This window comes from Gambusia affinis, linkage group LG17, assembly GCF_019740435.1.
Source record: "Gambusia affinis linkage group LG17, SWU_Gaff_1.0, whole genome shotgun sequence".
In the NCBI taxonomy this organism is placed as follows: domain Eukaryota; kingdom Metazoa; phylum Chordata; class Actinopteri; order Cyprinodontiformes; family Poeciliidae; genus Gambusia; species Gambusia affinis.
In genome coordinates this window covers 7,932,081-7,950,425 of record NC_057884.1, presented here as the reverse complement: position 1 = coordinate 7,950,425, position 18,345 = coordinate 7,932,081, and the positions used below count along the sequence as shown (strand labels likewise).

At 37.4% G+C, this 18,345-nt stretch overlaps 2 protein-coding genes across 3 annotated transcripts; both read right to left on the bottom strand.

The window, feature by feature from the left end:
• Nucleotides 1-1,419: 1,419 nt before the first annotated feature.
• cacfd1 (calcium channel flower domain containing 1) lies at nucleotides 1,420-8,638 on the bottom strand. Of its 2 annotated transcripts, none has more exons than XM_044144096.1 (6): nucleotides 8,553-8,638; nucleotides 7,954-8,459; nucleotides 5,807-5,879; nucleotides 4,736-4,861; nucleotides 4,472-4,579; nucleotides 1,420-4,122 (listed from the first exon to the last, which is right to left on the bottom strand). In XM_044144096.1, exons 2-6 carry the CDS (start codon nucleotides 8,060-8,062, stop codon nucleotides 4,032-4,034), a joined length of 507 nt encoding a protein of 168 aa, XP_044000031.1. In that variant the 5' UTR covers nucleotides 8,063-8,459; nucleotides 8,553-8,638; the 3' UTR covers nucleotides 1,420-4,031. The 2 variants fall into 2 exon arrangements, with proteins under 2 accessions (XP_044000031.1, XP_044000030.1); XM_044144095.1 differs by having other exon boundaries at nucleotides 7,954-8,119; nucleotides 8,242-8,599.
• A 1,024-nt stretch (nucleotides 8,639-9,662) lies between these two features.
• ptcd2 (pentatricopeptide repeat domain 2) lies at nucleotides 9,663-13,755 on the bottom strand. Its single transcript, XM_044144094.1, has 10 exons — nucleotides 13,569-13,755; nucleotides 12,507-12,599; nucleotides 12,304-12,433; nucleotides 12,097-12,214; nucleotides 11,912-11,990; nucleotides 11,754-11,845; nucleotides 11,078-11,191; nucleotides 10,913-10,987; nucleotides 10,709-10,822; nucleotides 9,663-10,591 (listed from the first exon to the last, which is right to left on the bottom strand). The coding sequence occupies exons 1-10, from the start codon at nucleotides 13,669-13,671 to the stop codon at nucleotides 10,370-10,372; spliced, it is 1,140 nt and encodes a 379-aa protein (XP_044000029.1). The 5' UTR covers nucleotides 13,672-13,755; the 3' UTR covers nucleotides 9,663-10,369.
• Nucleotides 13,756-18,345: the final 4,590 nt, after the last annotated feature.

Below are 18,345 nucleotides of genomic sequence, written 5' to 3'. Positions count from 1 at the left end.
AGAACTTTAAATAAATTCTCAATTACAGCCCACTTCAGGGGGAAAAATACTAAGATGTAAGATTTTTATTTAATTCCCTTTAATTACATATCAACCTTTTTATCTGGGGTACAGAGATAAATTACCAGAGCATAACAACGTGAGTTATCTTGATTTGTGACTACATTACGACTTTGTGCAGCTACCAGGAATAGCGAAGCGATACATATGAGTGTACAGAAGCACAATGTGAAGAGTCCTCTGGTAAATCTGGAGTCTGTTTTGAAGAGCACCATTGTTTGTTCAATTGTAGAAAGATGATTCAGTTATGTAATATGTGACTGATTTTTATTCAGAGCAGATTTTATGGGTCTTAAAGCACAACTTGAAGAGTTGTGCATCATTATCACCCCAAAAGTGTCTTTTTATGGAAAGAACACCCTTAATAATCCATGGGTTGCAGTCATGAGGGCTAATTTATGTCGATGTCATGTTACCAGTCAGGCTTTGTCCTTTTATGATACATTAGATTGTGCACTGAAATGAAGCCGCTGCTCTTTTCTAACAATAGGTCATACATCATTACAATTACAGTAATGTCTTTTGAGGACTATTATGGTCAGGTCAACCTATTAGAAGCATAGGATAGATGTTCTGGTAATGTGCTGTGGGCCTGATGTAACACTAGACCTAAAACTGATCTGATTACATAGATTCTCTTTAAAGTGGAGCAGATTATTAAAAAAAAATAAAAAAATAAATATAAATAGAAGTGCAGTTTCTTCCTAGAATGTAGAACATATCTTGGATTTGATGATATTCTCTGGCAGGGATGTACAGGCTGCCAATGAAAATGCTTGTCAATGCATTGTTGTTTTAAGTCTTACAGATAATTTTTAAGGTCTGCTTTTTTTTTTTTTTTTTTTTTTTTTTTACCAGTACTGAACCACAGGTTTCTTTTTAAAGAATACATTTGGAAGCATTGAAATGTGCTTTTCTATTCCCTTTGAAAAAGCCCATGTCACTGATAAAATTTATAACACTTTGACTGTATATTGCTTTTCAAGATGGGAAATGGTTAAAGTTAGTGGATACTCTCTAGTTAGGAAGTCATCAGTAATATTGCCACTTTCTGGTAAAATCCTGTAATTTGAAATAGCACCCAGTAAATGTTTTCATATTACGTCCACATTTTTACAAATTCAGACAACAATGGATTTTATCAGGATTAACTTTGTCAAGCAAAATTGCAAAAAGATAATCTTAAACACAAACCATTTGTCCAACCCCTTTTACTAAACCCAGGAATGTCAATAACTAGTTGCGTTCAGAAATCCGTCAGACGAAATTTAGCAATCAATCGGCCAAGGCTAAATCTGGTTTTGCATGATTCCATTTTAAACTATGAAGCCTCTCACACACAAAAACAAATCAACCCAGCACTGGTAGTAGCAAGTTTATTTCACCAAATTCATTATCGGACTTCACATCACAACACACAATGACTGTACACGTACCTCTTACAGCTAAAACGGCATTAAACACCCGATGACACAGATGAATCAAACGGGCGAATTGCTTGAACTAAATAAAGACAATAAATCAAATGGGTGTGGACAAGGAGAATAATCAGTGATGTTCCTTAAACATTCACCAACACCGGAGATTGCTAAAGTGTTTCAACTGGCTAAAGTGACACGGTAGATTCAAAGTCGTGCAGCTGGCGCTATTTCTGTATGATACCTGAGAGCTGTCCCTGGTGGTACATTAAATAAAACTTGATCAGAAACTGACAGAATAGAGACTTTTAGACAGCAAAGGCTGTAAGAGATACATGCAAGCAGCATTCGTTTTTTCGGGGCAAGGCAATAAAAACAGTTAAATCGTACAATCTCCGTCTCGCTTTAATGTCACGACTAAAGTAAACCATCACTCTGCCTAATGAGTGGAATACACACCAAAACAGTCCCTGAAGAAAGACACTTCCCTCCATTAAACTGTTAATGATTACCTAATTCTTTTAAAGAAACAAAGAAAAAAAAACTTTACAAAATGTTTTACAAATGAGCACACATCCCAGCTCAAGATAGGCTACACAGGCTGAGCTACACTAAATCAGCTTATCTGGGGATACAAAAAACGAAAAGGACACAAAAGTCTAACACAAAAATAATCAACCTCAGGTGTGGAAATCTTTGGATAAACCTCTTATAACATTAAATCCCTCTTGCCTTTGTTCATAAATGCCCACAAGCCACAGTAAAGAGGTTTTTGTGTGCCATGTCACTATACCTTAATACCTCTTCCTATTCTGAGCAGGTTTGGCTGAAATAGGGTCAAAAACTCAGGAGATCAGGAGTCGGAAACTTTTACCAAAAACTGATCAAAGCCCATAAAGTCAAAACTGTTCAAAAGGTGAAGGGAATAGGCTACAAGATTTCTCATTTGATCAAACAACAAATTAAAACAGAAGAGGAAACTAAATACAAAAGTTGTGACAAAAGACAGTGAAAAGGTTAAGGAAACACTTTAGGTTTTATGAACAAACAGAGATCTCCATATTTACTTTCATCCCTGATAAAAATGCATGGAAAGCTTTAAAATAGATTTTAATTATTGAAGAAGCATAACCTCCCATTGAAAACTGTCCTGAAGTTCTCAAACACAGTGAATCCACATTTATAAGTGCATCCACTGCCAATCCTCCAAACTTATGTTTGGTAGGAAAATAAACTTGGTTCCTTGTCCAACATAACAGTTTCTTTGGGGGGGTTGTGTAACATTCTAATTATTTTTCTCACTGTAGATTTTATTCAAATTTAACAAAGAAACCCACCTGCCTAACTTGAATAGTATGTTTTCTTGTTTCCCCCCCCATGATGACATTTTTCTGTGGTGCGATAAAAAATTTGATTCACTTTTGGGCTTTTCAAACATCGTTTCCTTCACTGTATCTGGTTTGATTAAAATTAAAATATCAGTTTGAAATAAAAACCGGCACAACAAAAAAAAAAAAACAAGGAATAAACTAAATGCAAACATCATTATCATTTATGAAATTACACTGCTCTACTCTTCTTTTATTTTAAATTTGTCCTTTTGTTACAGAAAGCATCAAACATTTAAATGTCCATGTGGTGGCCAGACCTGTGGTTTCTTTTTGATACACTCAAACTTTATAACAGAAGCATTTCTGCATGTGTACAGTTCTATCATTATCCTTCAGACTTTATCATTATTAATATTATATCCCCAGTAAGACTCAGTGATTTCAAACAACAGAATTTCATTTTCCCTAAAATGCAGCCACACATCTCTGTAGTTATGTGTGGCTTTTTCATGCAAGACCAGAACATTTCAACCTCCGCACCACGATCCTGGCTAGCTTGGCTTTTCGCTCCAAGTCAGGTGGAGGTTTCATGTAAAAATATAAATTATACAGTCAAATTTGTTTGTTACAACTGGCGGGATAACTACCACTGTAAATGGGTTTTTCTTTTTCGCCCTGAAGAACATAAACTCAGTTCTTACCGCTCTTTAACGGTCATTTTGTCATTAGTAAATAATGAAAATGTCAAATCTTTTGCTGGTGAGCTTCCGGCCCGCACTGCATTGCTAATAAAAATGCCCAACTGCATGTCTCTGCATTGCCTGAATAAGCTGAGCTCAATTATGTTTCTATCACAATCATTTCACGTGTAATTTACTGGAAGGTTTTGAGGAAAAAACTAAGTTGTTGTAAAGTAAATGTTTGCTAAAAAAAAAACAAAAACAAACGAAAACTAAAATCTAAAGGAAGAATTTAAAGCATAATCTCAAAAGCGTTGAGACACGGTGATAAATTCCATCTTTTAGATCGGAGATAAATAAATAAATTCAACATTTGTTGACAGTATTGGTTCAGAACAACAACAAAAAAACCCCACCAAACTAAGCACTTAAATAAACAACTATGTAGTTTTGGAAAGGAGAACATGACAAAAGGTAGGATGAATGTGGAGGTCCAAGTGTAAAAACTGCAAAACAAGACGAGGGGAGGAGAATCGGACGCCTCACTCCGGAGCTCCGTTTACTGTCCCTGCTGTCCGCTCTTCGTCTCCCTGCTTCTGGTGCTGTAGTCTGGCGTAAGTCACAGCATCTCCCCTGAGATGGCAGGGGGGGAAAAAAACAACAGAAGAAGAAAAAAAATAGAGGAAACGGGATGCGAAGGAAGGGTGGTAATAAAAGTAAGTGGGAATAAAGAAAAAGCAAGTGTACGAGAATCAGAATTAGAAGGGATTAGTACAAAACTCACTCAGTTTAAAAAAATATTTGCATCAGAAAAAGGGAAGCTCATTAGGGCAGGATTGTGTTAACTGATTAAAATGTTGTGAACTGCTTTTAACGTGAGAGCCTATTATAATGCGAGTCATTGGGAAATAAAAAAAAAAGAAATGTTTAAATATAAAGGTGTAACATGTTGAATGCTTTTAACCTATAGAAGCCATCTCACTTTTTGCCTAAAGACGCAAGGCCATACAGAACTCCTGTGGCAAAGGCGATGGCGTTTCCAAACAGCGTTGTAATGGAGAAGCTCAGGAACACGGGAAACAGGGCCATCCTGAGGAGAAGCGACCAAAAAGGACATTAAACAAAAGACAAACGTTTAGAACATGCAGAATTGTTGAAAAACAGCACTTTCGTGTAGAAGTGTTTATGCTAAAAAGTCCAGATTTCTCGGATGTCAGCCGCTTTGACAATGGATGCTTGTTCTTACCCACAGTAGAAGAGGGCTTTCTGCCAGGGCTTGAGTTTGTCTGCGCGGGCTGCGATCGCATTTGCAAACTCTATGAACTGGCAGCAGAAAGGGACCTCACAGAGGAACAGCACAAAGGCATTCAACCTTGAGACGAGAGGGCGGGGCCACAAGCACAGCAGAACAGGGAATTATTGGGAGCAGCGCGTCAATCTCAGACACAGAAACAGAAATCAACGAGAAGAGGAAATAACAAATAAGCTGTCAAAAAAAATGTCTTTAACATAATATTAATGATGAATATGCCTCGCAACACAGAGGGCGTGAACAAACTTACAAGTGGCTCTGTTAGGGTGTGTTTGTTGGAAGGCTTTTCATGTGATTTCAGACATATTTTCCTGTTTGGTGGTGGCCTTAATGCTTAATATTTGATTTGCCATTCTAAATGTGAACCCTGGAATTAGAGGTTTGACTCTCAATACACATGAGATTGTACAACAGAGACATTCTATTCCATCTACGCTTCTCAATTTTTCTGTTTTGACAATGAATCCCAGTTAGATTTATGTCTGGACTTTGACTAGGCCACCCTAACATGCAGAATATACTTTTATCTAAAGCAGTGGTTCTCGATCCTAGTCGTCAGGGCTCACTGTCCTTCATGTTTCAGATGTGCATCTGTTCCTGCACACGTGGTTTAAATATTTACACCACCTCCTGCAGAAGCATGTTAATCAGAAATTTTTTCGGAAATCAGGTGTGCCCTCAGGGAAACACCTAAACATGAAAAGCAGAGGATCAACCAGCACTGATAATGGATTCCACTGAATCTCTGGCTGTAGGTTTCATTGACGTCCTGCTGGAAGATGAACTTTCAACCCAGTCCGTAACAGTTTTGAGTACTGGCCATGAGTAAATATGTGCATGAAACAGCTTTATTATAAAAATTTAACCTGCTCTCAATTGCTTGGTTGGGTTAATGTTTAGAAAAAATGCATATATTTTTATTTTGTGCTCAGCAAAGCAAAATAGAAAAGTAAAAGAGAAATCACATTCAGGTGAAAATTCCCAAATGAAACTTGAGAAACTTACACCATCCATACTCCAGCAGCGATGTTTAAAGGGTTCACAGTGACGCAGTTCCATACTCCCGAGACAGCGCAGGCTGCATGCGGAGGAGACAAAACAAGACGGCTGTTTTTGTTGTGGCAAAACAGATGGCAGGTCACGGGATCAGACACAAAACATTACGGCGCAACACAAGACATTGATCTGTACAGTAAACTCCTCAGAGGAGAGGGGATCGCTAAGTGAGCGATCAGGCTATGAAAGAAATCAACGTCAGCCACTTTTGTGTTTAATAAAAACATGATAAGTACTGCAAACAGTGGGATGTCTCTTGAAATCAGCACATTTACACTCCAAACACGCCTGGAACACGCCGACATACGTCATATGGGAACGTTTGATCACGACTTTATAGTTGTGATAAACTTATAGTTATAGTTTTTTATAACTATAATAAAAAAAATAATTACAACTGTTTCAGAGTCCAAATAGGTTTGTATTTTATGAGTAAGACTAACCACTTCATGACTAGAATGAAAAGCTTTTTAAGCTTTTCTTATTCTTAGCTTTAATAGCAGGGTGCAGGAGAGGTTATTCTAAACAAAATCTGAAAAACACGACATATAAACCATCAGAAATGAATACGTGTTATAATATAAGCTGATTGGAAGCAATTATGTTGAAAAAAAAAAAAGCTAAGAGGTAAGTGAAACGTGAGTATCATGTTCATATGTTCTGGGAAAGCTGTGAGAAAACTCACAGAAACATGATCAGAGTGGGAATTAGAGGGAGAGGGTGAGAACTGGCATAACCTCACATTGCAGAGGCGTGTGAGATACAGAAAATAAGAGCAGAAAAAGAAATAATGAGATTGTGTAATAAACTCCTCTGACGTTCAATTACTGCACTGCAAAAATGATAGAGAGACTTCTAAATAAGGATAAGGCTTGAGATCAATTATGATTCAACATTTAGAAGGAAAAAGTCACTGTAAACCAAGAAACATGTATAATCCTAAGTATTCTAGTACAGTTTCATGGCTCCCTCCGTTTTCGGGTGGAAATCTGAAATATGATTTATGGCTTAGCCTCAAACGCGACTTCTGTGATGACAGAAAAAAAGCGCTGCAAAACATTTCTCACAAAAATCAAAGCATATCAGTGGTCATTAATGCTGCTATTGATATGTTTGTTTTTTTCAACCGGAATTAAACAATCCAAATGCATATCACTGAATATGCATTTCATATGAATATATGAATTCAATATTGTTATATAGATACAGAATAACTGTATGAGACTGAATCTGAATCAAAGTATTTGAAAAATGTTAAGTGATTTGAACTGAATCTGGACCAAATTTGAATCTATATAGATGGATCTGAAATGGACATGTTCGCCTTGAGATGATATTTGTTGTGAATTGGCAGAATAGAAAACAACTTGAACTAAATGTAATGGAAGACTTTCACCCTATTAAAAACAAACATTATGTCCACCTTAATATTAAAGACATTTTAGTTTACTTGAAAAAGAAATTAGCCCACCTGCCACCTATCTTTTGTATTTTCACCATCCACTTTATTTGAAAAGAACTGCTTCAGCACCAAACATCACACTGTCTCAAACACTGGAAAAAACAACGCAGCAGACCATTGCTCCCTTACACCGTCCATTCCTCTTAATAATACAGAAGTCATTGAATATGCAGTGGTTAATGTGATACAGGGACTGTGACTCTGGTGTCACTGGGGAGGAGAGAGGGAGGGGACGGAGGGCTGCAGTGCTGCTGGAAAACTGCAAAGGCAGCACCAAATCTGTCTCATGCCGAGATGGATTGTGCTTTTCCTGAAGGGAATATTCAGCAAATTTGATTTTTGTGTCACTTTTCTTCAAGAGTATTAAGGCTGGGTGAAGGGGGAAAGCAAACAAAACAGGCGGCGCCCTACTGCAGTGAGGGGACAATGAACAAGCAGCAGGGACAAAAGATGAAGCAGTATTTACACGCTCAAACGTCACAGTCAAAACGGATCCTGTCCCAACACAGCCATGAGTAAATACACCAATCATAAAGACAAGAATAAATTACCCGGAAACAGTCTGGCAAATAATAAAACTATACGTAAAATGTATAAACTTGAAGACAGTAGAAGGACACTGACAGCTACTTACATATTCCTCCCAAAACCCCAGCGATTTTGCAGAGCCATCTGTACCACCAGGTCATGCCATCATCCTCCGGAGCGGCTTTGCTGGGCGCTGCTGTCTCTTCGGAGCTCATTGTGCTTTGTTATTTTTTTGCTACGGTTTTCAAACACCCACAGGCAGATTTCACAGCCTGAAACAACCCAATAATATCCAAGTTAAGTTCGCTCCAGGCAACAAAACCAGCTGCCGACTAGCCTAATACACCACTACGCTCCAGTTCGGTGAAACCAAATACAATTCCAACTTTCAAACCTTTTTTATATATAGTAATATTTTTCCTTTTGTGTGCTGGTGTCAGCTGCCTGATGTCACCAGCTGGCTTCGCCCACGGTTCTCTGTCCCCGTCACTCCGAGCCAGCTAAGCCTGGGCTAGCTGATGATCACAAGCAGTAGCATCGCCACCAGCAGCCGCTAGGAGCGGATATCACCGACGCATATGTCTTGGAACTTCCAACCCGCTTTGTAAATGACTAAAATATCGAATGCAAACACCTTATTACATTGGATAAGAGTAAAATTAACGGGTTTGGATTAAATAAAAGCAGTTTCGTCTTGTTGCTCACCGTGCGAGCTCTGGCAGCGTCAGCTGTGCGTGGTGGGAGGGGCTTAAAATGCGTCCTCCTTTGTTTACAGTGGTCACAGCTGTCTGTATGTTTAGCTTTACTAGGTTTAATTTTGTGCTTTATTAATGTATTCAAAGCACAAAAGTAATAGTAGTCATAGTGAAATGTTAGCGCGGTCAAAAAGTATTATTGAAGTACAAAAGAGTGATACATTTCAAGCCTATATCTATGTTTATTTCCAAGAGTAGGCTTGAAACTGAAGAATCCCCAAAATGCAACATTCAAAAAATTTGAATAGTAAATAACACCTTTAAGAAAATGTCAACACAGAAATGATAAAACATAAGCAGCTGCTTTAAAGAGCGCTCCATCCAAGGATCACAATGGAAAGTTCAGTGGAAGGAAAACATGATAGAAAAAAGGTACACAATCAACAGGAATTGTAGAGCCATGTCATTTGCGGTTCACTGCGTTTCATCAAGTTCTACTGACACACTTTCTGAGGTCAGAGTTGGATTTGTAAAATGTCAAATATAGAAACGTGTGTATTTAAAAAGGTTATTTTTAATGGCACTATTAGCCTTTATTAAAAAAGAAATAACCCTTAAAAATATGTACATTTCTATATTTGACATTTTACAAATCCATTATGTTGTACTGGGTGGGAGCAGTTTCTATGCAATATCCTTCTGTAGGCTTGGATTGTCTGAGATTTTAGAACAACTCTGACTTCCATAAAGCCATAAAGAGTGTCAGTGCCACCCCAGATTTTTGTATGTGCACATGCCTGCATTGTTTTAAACAATCTTTGTTTTGTTTGCAGTGCAAGTTTTTGGATATGGATGATTACAGTTACTACAATTACAAAAACATTAATGATGCTTTAGATTTATTTAAAAAAAATCTTAGGCTACTGAAAATAGCAGAGGTTTTGTAGTCATTCTGAGGAGCATCAAAAATGTTATCAGCTCTATGATTTAAATCAGTTCAGAGTGAGACTTTTGGCACGTGTCCAGGCTGAAGGTACTTATTGGTAATATTTTGCAACCTATCAGTTTAATCCTCTGCATATGATTTTACACTCAGCATACAATGACGGCAAAGAAATTCTTAATTTCTTAACTTTGTTTATTTCAGATCTATTTTATTATTAAATATCTGCTCACCTTTAATCACTCGCTCATACATCTATACTGAATATACAAAACACAATCCTCCCAAAGCGCTCAATGTTAACACAGGATTCTTGAAAGCAGATATAATACAAATACGGTTATTCTTTTTCTTCCTACAGAAGTTTCAGCAAGTGGAGACATGGAGCCAAATACCTGTCAGCAGAGCATACATTTCTTTCAGAGATGGATAATCAAAGGTAATAGGGATATTTACAGATTATTGATCTGATTCCAGGAAGTATCATAGTTTTGATTTAAACACTGTCCTTTTCTTAGAGGTACACAGCAGCTTCAAATAACCATTAGCTATTCTACTTTTTGTTGACAATAAATGTCTGACCTTATTACTGGGTCAGACATGATCTTGATCCCAAGACCATGGGGACATGAAGAGATTTTTGTTGGTAAATTTTGAAAAAGTTCTTCAAAATAAAATAATAATAGTAATTTTAAAAAAAAGTACCACTTCAGTCTTATTTTTTGAATTTAACATTTTCCTGTCTGCGCGAGGTAAGCACCACTGGCTTTCATGATTGTGCTGGTAACAGAGCCCATATTAATAGGGTGCTATAACATCCCAGAAATTTCACATTATAATTCATCACCAGTGAGAGAGTTGATTCTAAGTGTTCATCTCTGGCTTCACTCTGACAACAGATTGGACTGTAGAGACCTCCGAGTCCTTTGGCTGGTCCTCCTCACCCGCTCCATTACAACCGGCTTCCTCTTCCCCGTCGGGACACGGCACAGCATGTCGTCGAGGGTCTCCTGGGTCACCTGGCCGGCCTGTTGGAGCTGAGTCACCACCTGCTCCGCTTTCATCTTGAATGGTGTGTCTTCACTTCTCAAAAGGAGCAAATCAACCTGAAAACCAGCCAACAGAAAATTTAAAAAAAAATCCACATGCCTTTGAACCTTTTTACATCTTGTCACATTACAACCTGTCATATCACAAATCTGACACCGTTTGTAATCACTTACCACTTCCTCGGAAAACTCTGGCTTTTTTACAAAAAACGACCTACTGGGCGACATAGCTGCCGACAGCACAGAAGCAGCCCCTAAAACATCTCCTGACATGGTAAGTAGCATAACCTATAACATAAAAACACATATAAATATGCAAACTTGACCAAAAACAGCCAATAAATATGTACACAGTGGAATGACAGGCCACACACTTACGTTAAAGTTTTGGCACAAATTGCTGTCAGTGCTCATGATTTGTGAATACATAGACTGTGCCTTTTCTAGGTCATTCTGATACAAAAACAGAAGAAAACGGGGTATTTTTCAAACAACTTGCACATATTTCTGCAACGTCATTAAGAGAGCACAGCTCCAACTCACCCGTCTGAGTGCTAATGCTACAGCAAAGCAATATGCATGACGAGTGATGAACTGGCCTCTGGTCTGTTCTTCTTCTATTAGTGACATACTGATTCTGTAGCATTCTGCTGTGTTCTGAGCAACAAATAGCAAATAACAAAAAAAAATCAAACTCTCCACAGAGACAAACTTGGGATGGTAAAGTGCTAAAGTATGGTTAAAAAAAAAACACTCTTGTCTTGCAAAAGCAATAATACACCATTAACTTTTTACACATTTTGTGATCTTAAATAGTAGCTTTGATTAATTTTAATTACATTTAAGGTAATAGACAAACAAAAAGTAATACATTATTGAAACATGTATTCAACTAATTATTAATTAATCGATATTAGCTAATTATTATTTGTTTCCTCATAAAAACAGTTCTGTCTAAAATGTATTCTATTTACTATTAATAGAATTTTTTTGGGCAATTGAGGCTAAGGGGAGGAGTCAATAAAAATGTACGGCACAGTTTTCAGATATTATATTGTCCCTCCTCTTCACAATTGTAGATTATTAAATTTGTTCTTTTGCACTACTCGATCCCATAAAATCCCAGTAAAGAGCACAAACTGTGGCGCTGATGAGACAAAATGTGAAAAAGTTTAAGGGGTGTGAATACTTTTGGTAGGTACTGTGATTTAATCATTACCAGTTTATAGCAGGTAGCAATCGCTAGTGTGAGTGTGTCTTTGTTGAATGGTACTCCTTGGCTCCTCATTGTTCTTAAAACGTCCATAGCGCCTAGAACAACAAACGCTTTTTAGAATATTGCCTCCAATGATACATGTAGGCTGACCTGTTCCTTACTTTCATATGAGCCTTTAACAAACAACATGTTGATGGCGATGTTAAACGAGGTTGAATCAATGAAAAAGCCTTTCATATTCTGTCCAGGGTAGAAAGAAAAGAAAAAAAAAACATTAATTGTAGAAGTTGTTTCTATTTTGCATTGTAATTTAATATAATTATTTATCATTGTTTAGACTTGTTACCTTATCAGTTAAAGTCGCAGTAGCCATTCCCTCCATGCCAAGTTCATAGCAAAGCCTCATGAAAAGTGGGCCAAACTTGAAGTCTCCATACAAAAGGTTCTGGTTCTCCGCATGATACCTTTTCACATTTCACAAATTGGAATTTTAGTTTTCGAAAAATAGTGAAGGCTTCAGTCTAACTTGTGTCTGGGACAGAGTAGCACTTACCTATAGATGGCTTTTTGGGCTACTAGCATGTCATCTGGCGTTTGACACAGGTGGAGAAGCAACTTTAGGTCATCTCGCAGAATCAGCTCATTTCTTTGCATCTTCTCTCTGAACAGCTCAATATAATTGCCTGTGTAGGTGTGTTGACAATTTTAATTTAAGCAAATTTCACATTAAAATTTCAGCATCAAACTGTTTCTCACCATCTGATCCCGTAACAAGGTGAGCCACAGCTAGCTTCTTTTGCTGGAAATCCTGCAGTTTGATAACATCTTCGGACAACAAATGCCTCTTTGCTGTGGATAGAAATGAAAACAGGTAAAAAGGGGGCTTTTTTTTATTAGTAGCATTTCCAGATTAAATGAAGGTTGCAAAACATACCCGAATTTACAAGTGAAAGATCAACTGTTTTTCTGTTAGTAAAATTAGCAGAAAAATCAACAACTGCTATGATATTGTGGGTATTATTAGATGATATTGATGATCAAATATTACCAAAGAAAAGGCAAACATATTGTATAAGATGGTTATCACTCACTTGGTGAAATTTTTTTTTAAATCTGCTTAAATAAATAAGAGAGGTTTATAGATGCTAAAAAATCCACGTGAGGTTCCTCAAGGTTCAGTGCTGGGACTCATGTTGTTTCTTCTGCATAACTGATCATACTTAAAAAGTTTCTAAACTATCATTTGTAGTGCTCACAGATTAAACTGAATTATTATGCTTCCTCCACTTTTGCTATGGGGGCAGAGCTGAACAATATTAGTAAGTTAACTTTAAATGTGTATTTGTGACAGAATGTTCAAAGGGCCTCCAAAAAGGAGTGATGTTTGGCAACGCTATGCTGCTTAACATAGTCAGAAGAGCACATCTATGGAACACTTCCAGTAATTAAATTAACGAATGTAAAAGATTTCAATATAAATTTTTTCAAGCATCGAGGTTTAAACAACAAAACAGAAGATGATTACTTGTGGCTTAAAGTCCAACTATAGGAATGTTTTAAATTCCAGGCCACTTTGAATTGACAGCTAACACATTTTACAATCACACCATTCGCCTGTCAGTGCAGAACTTTTACAAGCAACTCAGGCCTTTAAGATTATTTCTGAGTAGATAAGTTTACTACGAATGAACATTTGCTATGCTTTTTTTTCATGGTCTACAGTGGAGGTGCTTGATTTACCCTGTCCTGTAAGTTTCTATAATCGTGTGCAGCATGAAACAGGTCAGTCGCTGTCGGTTTTCCTTTTGTTTCTCTTACCTCCAATGCAGCCCTGAATCCAGCTTGGCCGTAACAGCCCTTTGAAGGGTTTAAAAAGTAACGACCGACAACATTTAGCAGTCAGTGTCCCCAGCAGCGCCATGACACTAGTCGACCGAACCGTAGACGTGAACACAGAAGGGGTGGTATATGGCGTCGTTTTCGAGTTCCGATAAGTAAGTTCACTTACACTCTGAAAATTATTCACGAACTGCATAAAATAATTTAGAGATTACATTCATATTAAATATATTTTGAACAAGTAGTACCACAGTTGTTTGTTAGTTTCTGTTCTGCAGATAGAAGTTGGTATCTTCCAACATGGCGCCACACTCTGTAATGTTAATTTATTTATTTCTCAAACTCCACCTGTAGATGGCGCATTGATACCATTTCTGGTCATTTCAGAAAAGCGTTACAATGTGCACACTGAACATCTGTATTAAATAATAATAATAACGTAAAGACCCATATTTTTCCTTCTTAATTAAATTGTCTGGATCGACAAAAGCCACATAGCCATTTAAAATGATAGGCTTAGATGGTTTCACAGTTTATTTTATTATTAAACTACAGAACCACATTATTACTTACATTTTAGAGTTTTAGAAAAGAAGTAAAAAAAAAAAAAAAAAATAACCAAAACAGCAAATGAATCAAACCTATACAAAAAGAGTATTAATTTCCCCCCCACCTCCACATTTAAGAAAAAATTTCAGAAAAATAAACATATTATATTTGAATGACTAAAGAAAAAAAAAAGGTTACTTTTTTATTTCTTGCACCATCAATGTTATTCTGCTGTGGAATTTCAAAGCAACGAACAAAGAAAAACTACACTTTTTTATGATCTTTATGTTTAAAAACATTGATCTGTTTCTTATCAATTCTAGTCACTTTCGAGAGCTACCCTAAAATAGTAATGACATTAAATACTATTGGAACTGAAAAGAAGCTTCATGCCATGTATGTACATATCTATGAGTACTTTATATCTAATGATAATGCACAATAATTTATAATTCTTTTCATTCATATTCAATATTTTATTTAATACTTTTTTAGTTTATTATTGTATCATAATGAGCTTATGTCTTTTATAGAAAGTAGACTTAATGATTTAAAAACTATGAAATAGGAAGGTTAACTGTAAATGTTGAGCTTTGAGATAAAATAGTGGACTACAATCTGATACAAATAATCGTGTCAATCTGGTGTAGATCTACTGACACTTCATTACAGGAGGCTGCAGGAAGCAACACTTCCTGCCTTTTTAGGTTTGTGCTCCCACTGACCTGACAGGATTACGTAACAGAAAAGGAGCGTCCTTAAAAGGTTTCTGCTGTATTTTCCTTGTAACGGCTTGACGTCATCACACATTTAAAATGAAACCATGCCTTAAAACAGGTTGCCGTCTTGGTGTTTATTAGTGCATATTTCCAGTATGTAGGTCTCAAAACTAAAATGTATCTGTAGGTCTGCAGGTATGCTGAAATCAAGCTATTTGAATAGTATCTTGATTTTTTTTAATGCTTTCTATAAGTCCTGTACAGGCAGTGGAAAGGCTTCAGTGAAATTACTTTCAGATTTGCAGTCATTTTGAAAAAGCATACTGGTAAGTTTTGAAAAATGATACAATAAACTCCTATGATAAACAACAATGCAGAGAGAAAGAACTGGGAGGTTCCCCACAGTTGCCCTAGCAACATGATCTCAGCCCATCCAGCTGAGATAGCTCAGCCAATAAGATACAGGTCCCTTGGATAATTTATGGCATCCTGGAAGGTGTATGAGCCTCTTTCTCTCCCAATTTATCCCTCTGCATAAATCTGATTCCATACTAATTGCTCATCTGTACCTAGAGGAAAACAATTCAAAAGAGAAATATCATAATTTATGTGGATGTTGTAACACCTGGAGTCTGATTTGACCAGACAATCAGCCAGATTGAGCTGAGGGACCGCAATTTTTAGATCTTCTTTGATTTATCCTTACATGCACTTCCCTTTGGTTTTAGAAAGCGCCTTGGGTGTCCCGTCATCATTAATAAACGTCCCCGCTGAAACAGTTTTGCAACAACCTGATTATAGCAAATGAAAGGAAATAGAAAACATGTTCACTCAATGTCTGCCAAAATAGAAAGAAGATTGCAATTTAGCTTTCTAAATTTACTGTCATTCTCATAAAACAAAATAAATAGAATTACAGTGATTCTCATTACGATCTGCACAACTGTTATTTTTGCTTTTTATCCATCCATCCATCCATCCATCCATCCATCCATCATCTTCCGCTTATGCCCTGCTCCGGGGTCGGGTCGCGGGGGCAGCAGCTTCAGAAGGGAGGCCCAGACTTCCCTCTCCCCAGCCACTTCTTCCAGCTCCTCCGGAGGAATCCCAAGGTGTTCCCAGGCCAGACGAGAGACATAGTCCCTCCAGTGTGTCCTGGGTCTTCCCCGGGGCCTCCTCCCGGTGGGACGTGCCCGGAACACCTCACCAGGGAGGCGTCCAGGAGGCATCCTGACCAGATACCCGAGCCACCTCAACTGGCCCCTCTCGATGTGAAGGAGCAGCGGCTCTACTCTGAGTCCCTCCCAGACGACTGAGCATCTCACCCTATCTCTAAGGGAGAGCCCAGACACCCTACGGAGAAAACCCATTTCGGCTGCTTGTATCCGTGATCTCGTTCTTTCGGTCATGACCCAAAGGTCATGACCATAGATGAGGGTGGGAACGTAGATCGACCGGTAAATCGAGAGCTTCGCCTTTTGTCTCAGCTCTCTCTTCACCACGACGGACCGGTACAGCGCCCGCTTGACAGCAGACGCTGTGCCAATCCGCCTGTCAATCTCCCGCTCCCTTCTCCCCTCATTCGTGAACAAGATCCCGAGATACTTGAACTCCTCCTCTTTTGCTTTTTATATCTAACTCAAAGTGTATGTCAGCTTAAAGCACACAGGAGCTGTTCAATACATCTCAAATTTACTTCATTTTCTTCTGAGCTTTGGGGGGCTGGAACCTGTCTTAGCTGTCACCAGTGAAGAGGTGGGCTACAACCTTCACAGATTGCCTGTCTGTCACAGGACTTGAGCAGTCATGCACGTGATAAACAACCTGACTTTAAGGTCAAACTAAAGCTGCCAATTAACCTGACATGCACACTTGCAGCCACATGACAAAGCTAAAGTAACAAGGAAATGGCCAAGGGCTTGTTATGAGATTGTTATGGTCTGATAATCTTGACAAAACAAATGTCAGTTTCAAGATATGTAATGTAACATGTGGACTCATATTCAACAGTGGCATTTCAAATAGACAGTAGACATACAGTTGTTTTTTAAAATATTTAAATTAATAAATAAATGCAGGGAAAGACTTGCACATGGAGGTTTTAAATATTTATAGTTTCTACAGTACAAGCAGAACTCAGAAGACACTTTTAGCTCATCTGTCAGCAGTAGTTAGCTGAGGAAATTTAGAAGGAATGGACATTTTGTCCTTTTTACCAGATATAAAATAAAACTTTATCTCGTGATGTTAACTGTAAAATATTTCAATATAAGAAATGTTAATGGATAGTTAGAGCTATCTGTTCAAATCTGTATCCTAATTACTTCCCATTCTTTTCAGTAAAATTAATAAACTCATATCCTTGCAGTTTTTCTCAAATCAATTCCAATTTTAAAAAAAAGTATATATGCATAAAAACGCTTACAAAAAATTTATATTTTATTGTAATGTCATAATGATACACAGAAAACTTCAGAAAAATCTAACTTTTAGAGAACATTTTGGGAAAAAAACAAACTAATTTTAATTTGCATTTAATGAAATCACCAGTCACAAAGATTCAGACTCCAAATAATCTTTATGTAAAAGATGACCGAAATAATGTTCAAAAATCAGATTTCTTTTATACTGACCTGATTAACGTTTGATGAAATAATCCATTGTTAAATTTTTTTTGTGTGGTATGAGAATGACTTGACACAAAGTGACACTTGTCTTAGCTTAGGCCACTATGGCTGGACGATAACGACAATAATCATCTCTATTCTGACCAGGAATGAAGTTCAATTAATGATAACATTACAGTAACTGTATCCTGTAAAAGCAGTAATATCAATGCCAAAAATTCAAAGTATGGCCCATTCCACCAGTGAAACAAAACCTGTGACTGTGGTTCATGCTACATTTCACAGTGGGAGCATAGATCCATCTCTGTAGGACTGTCTGGTCTTCATAGCACAATTTACTAGGAAGACTGGAAGAAAACCTCTTCCCCCGGGGTTACAGTGTCATGTACAGTCAGTCATCTTTGGCCTCATGTCATTAACCTGTCAACTCTTTGGTTCTCTGACATTATACTATTACCAGCCATATAATTGAATTTAAATAGAATAGGAGGGAATGCTCTATAAATCACATTTTAATCACAGAGCTGCTATAAATACAGACAAATAGAAGACAGATTGATAAAGCAGACTGGAATGAGCACATTAGGATGCATGGAACTGGGGATTACCTCAGGATTTCATGTCAGGTGAAAATTGCTTTAGTCATTCCAATGTCTCGCAATATTTGTGAACAAGCATTCAGACATTTTCCTTTTTTCCATTACACCTATACGCTGTTCTTGCCCCCATTAGCTGGACAAGACACTGTCAGAAATGTGACATCAATAATAAGTATTGAACATGTCAAGGTTTTTTTTTTTTTGGCTGAGAAAATATATTTCCCTGAAATTGAAAAGCTGAAATCTGCCACTAATCAGTGCA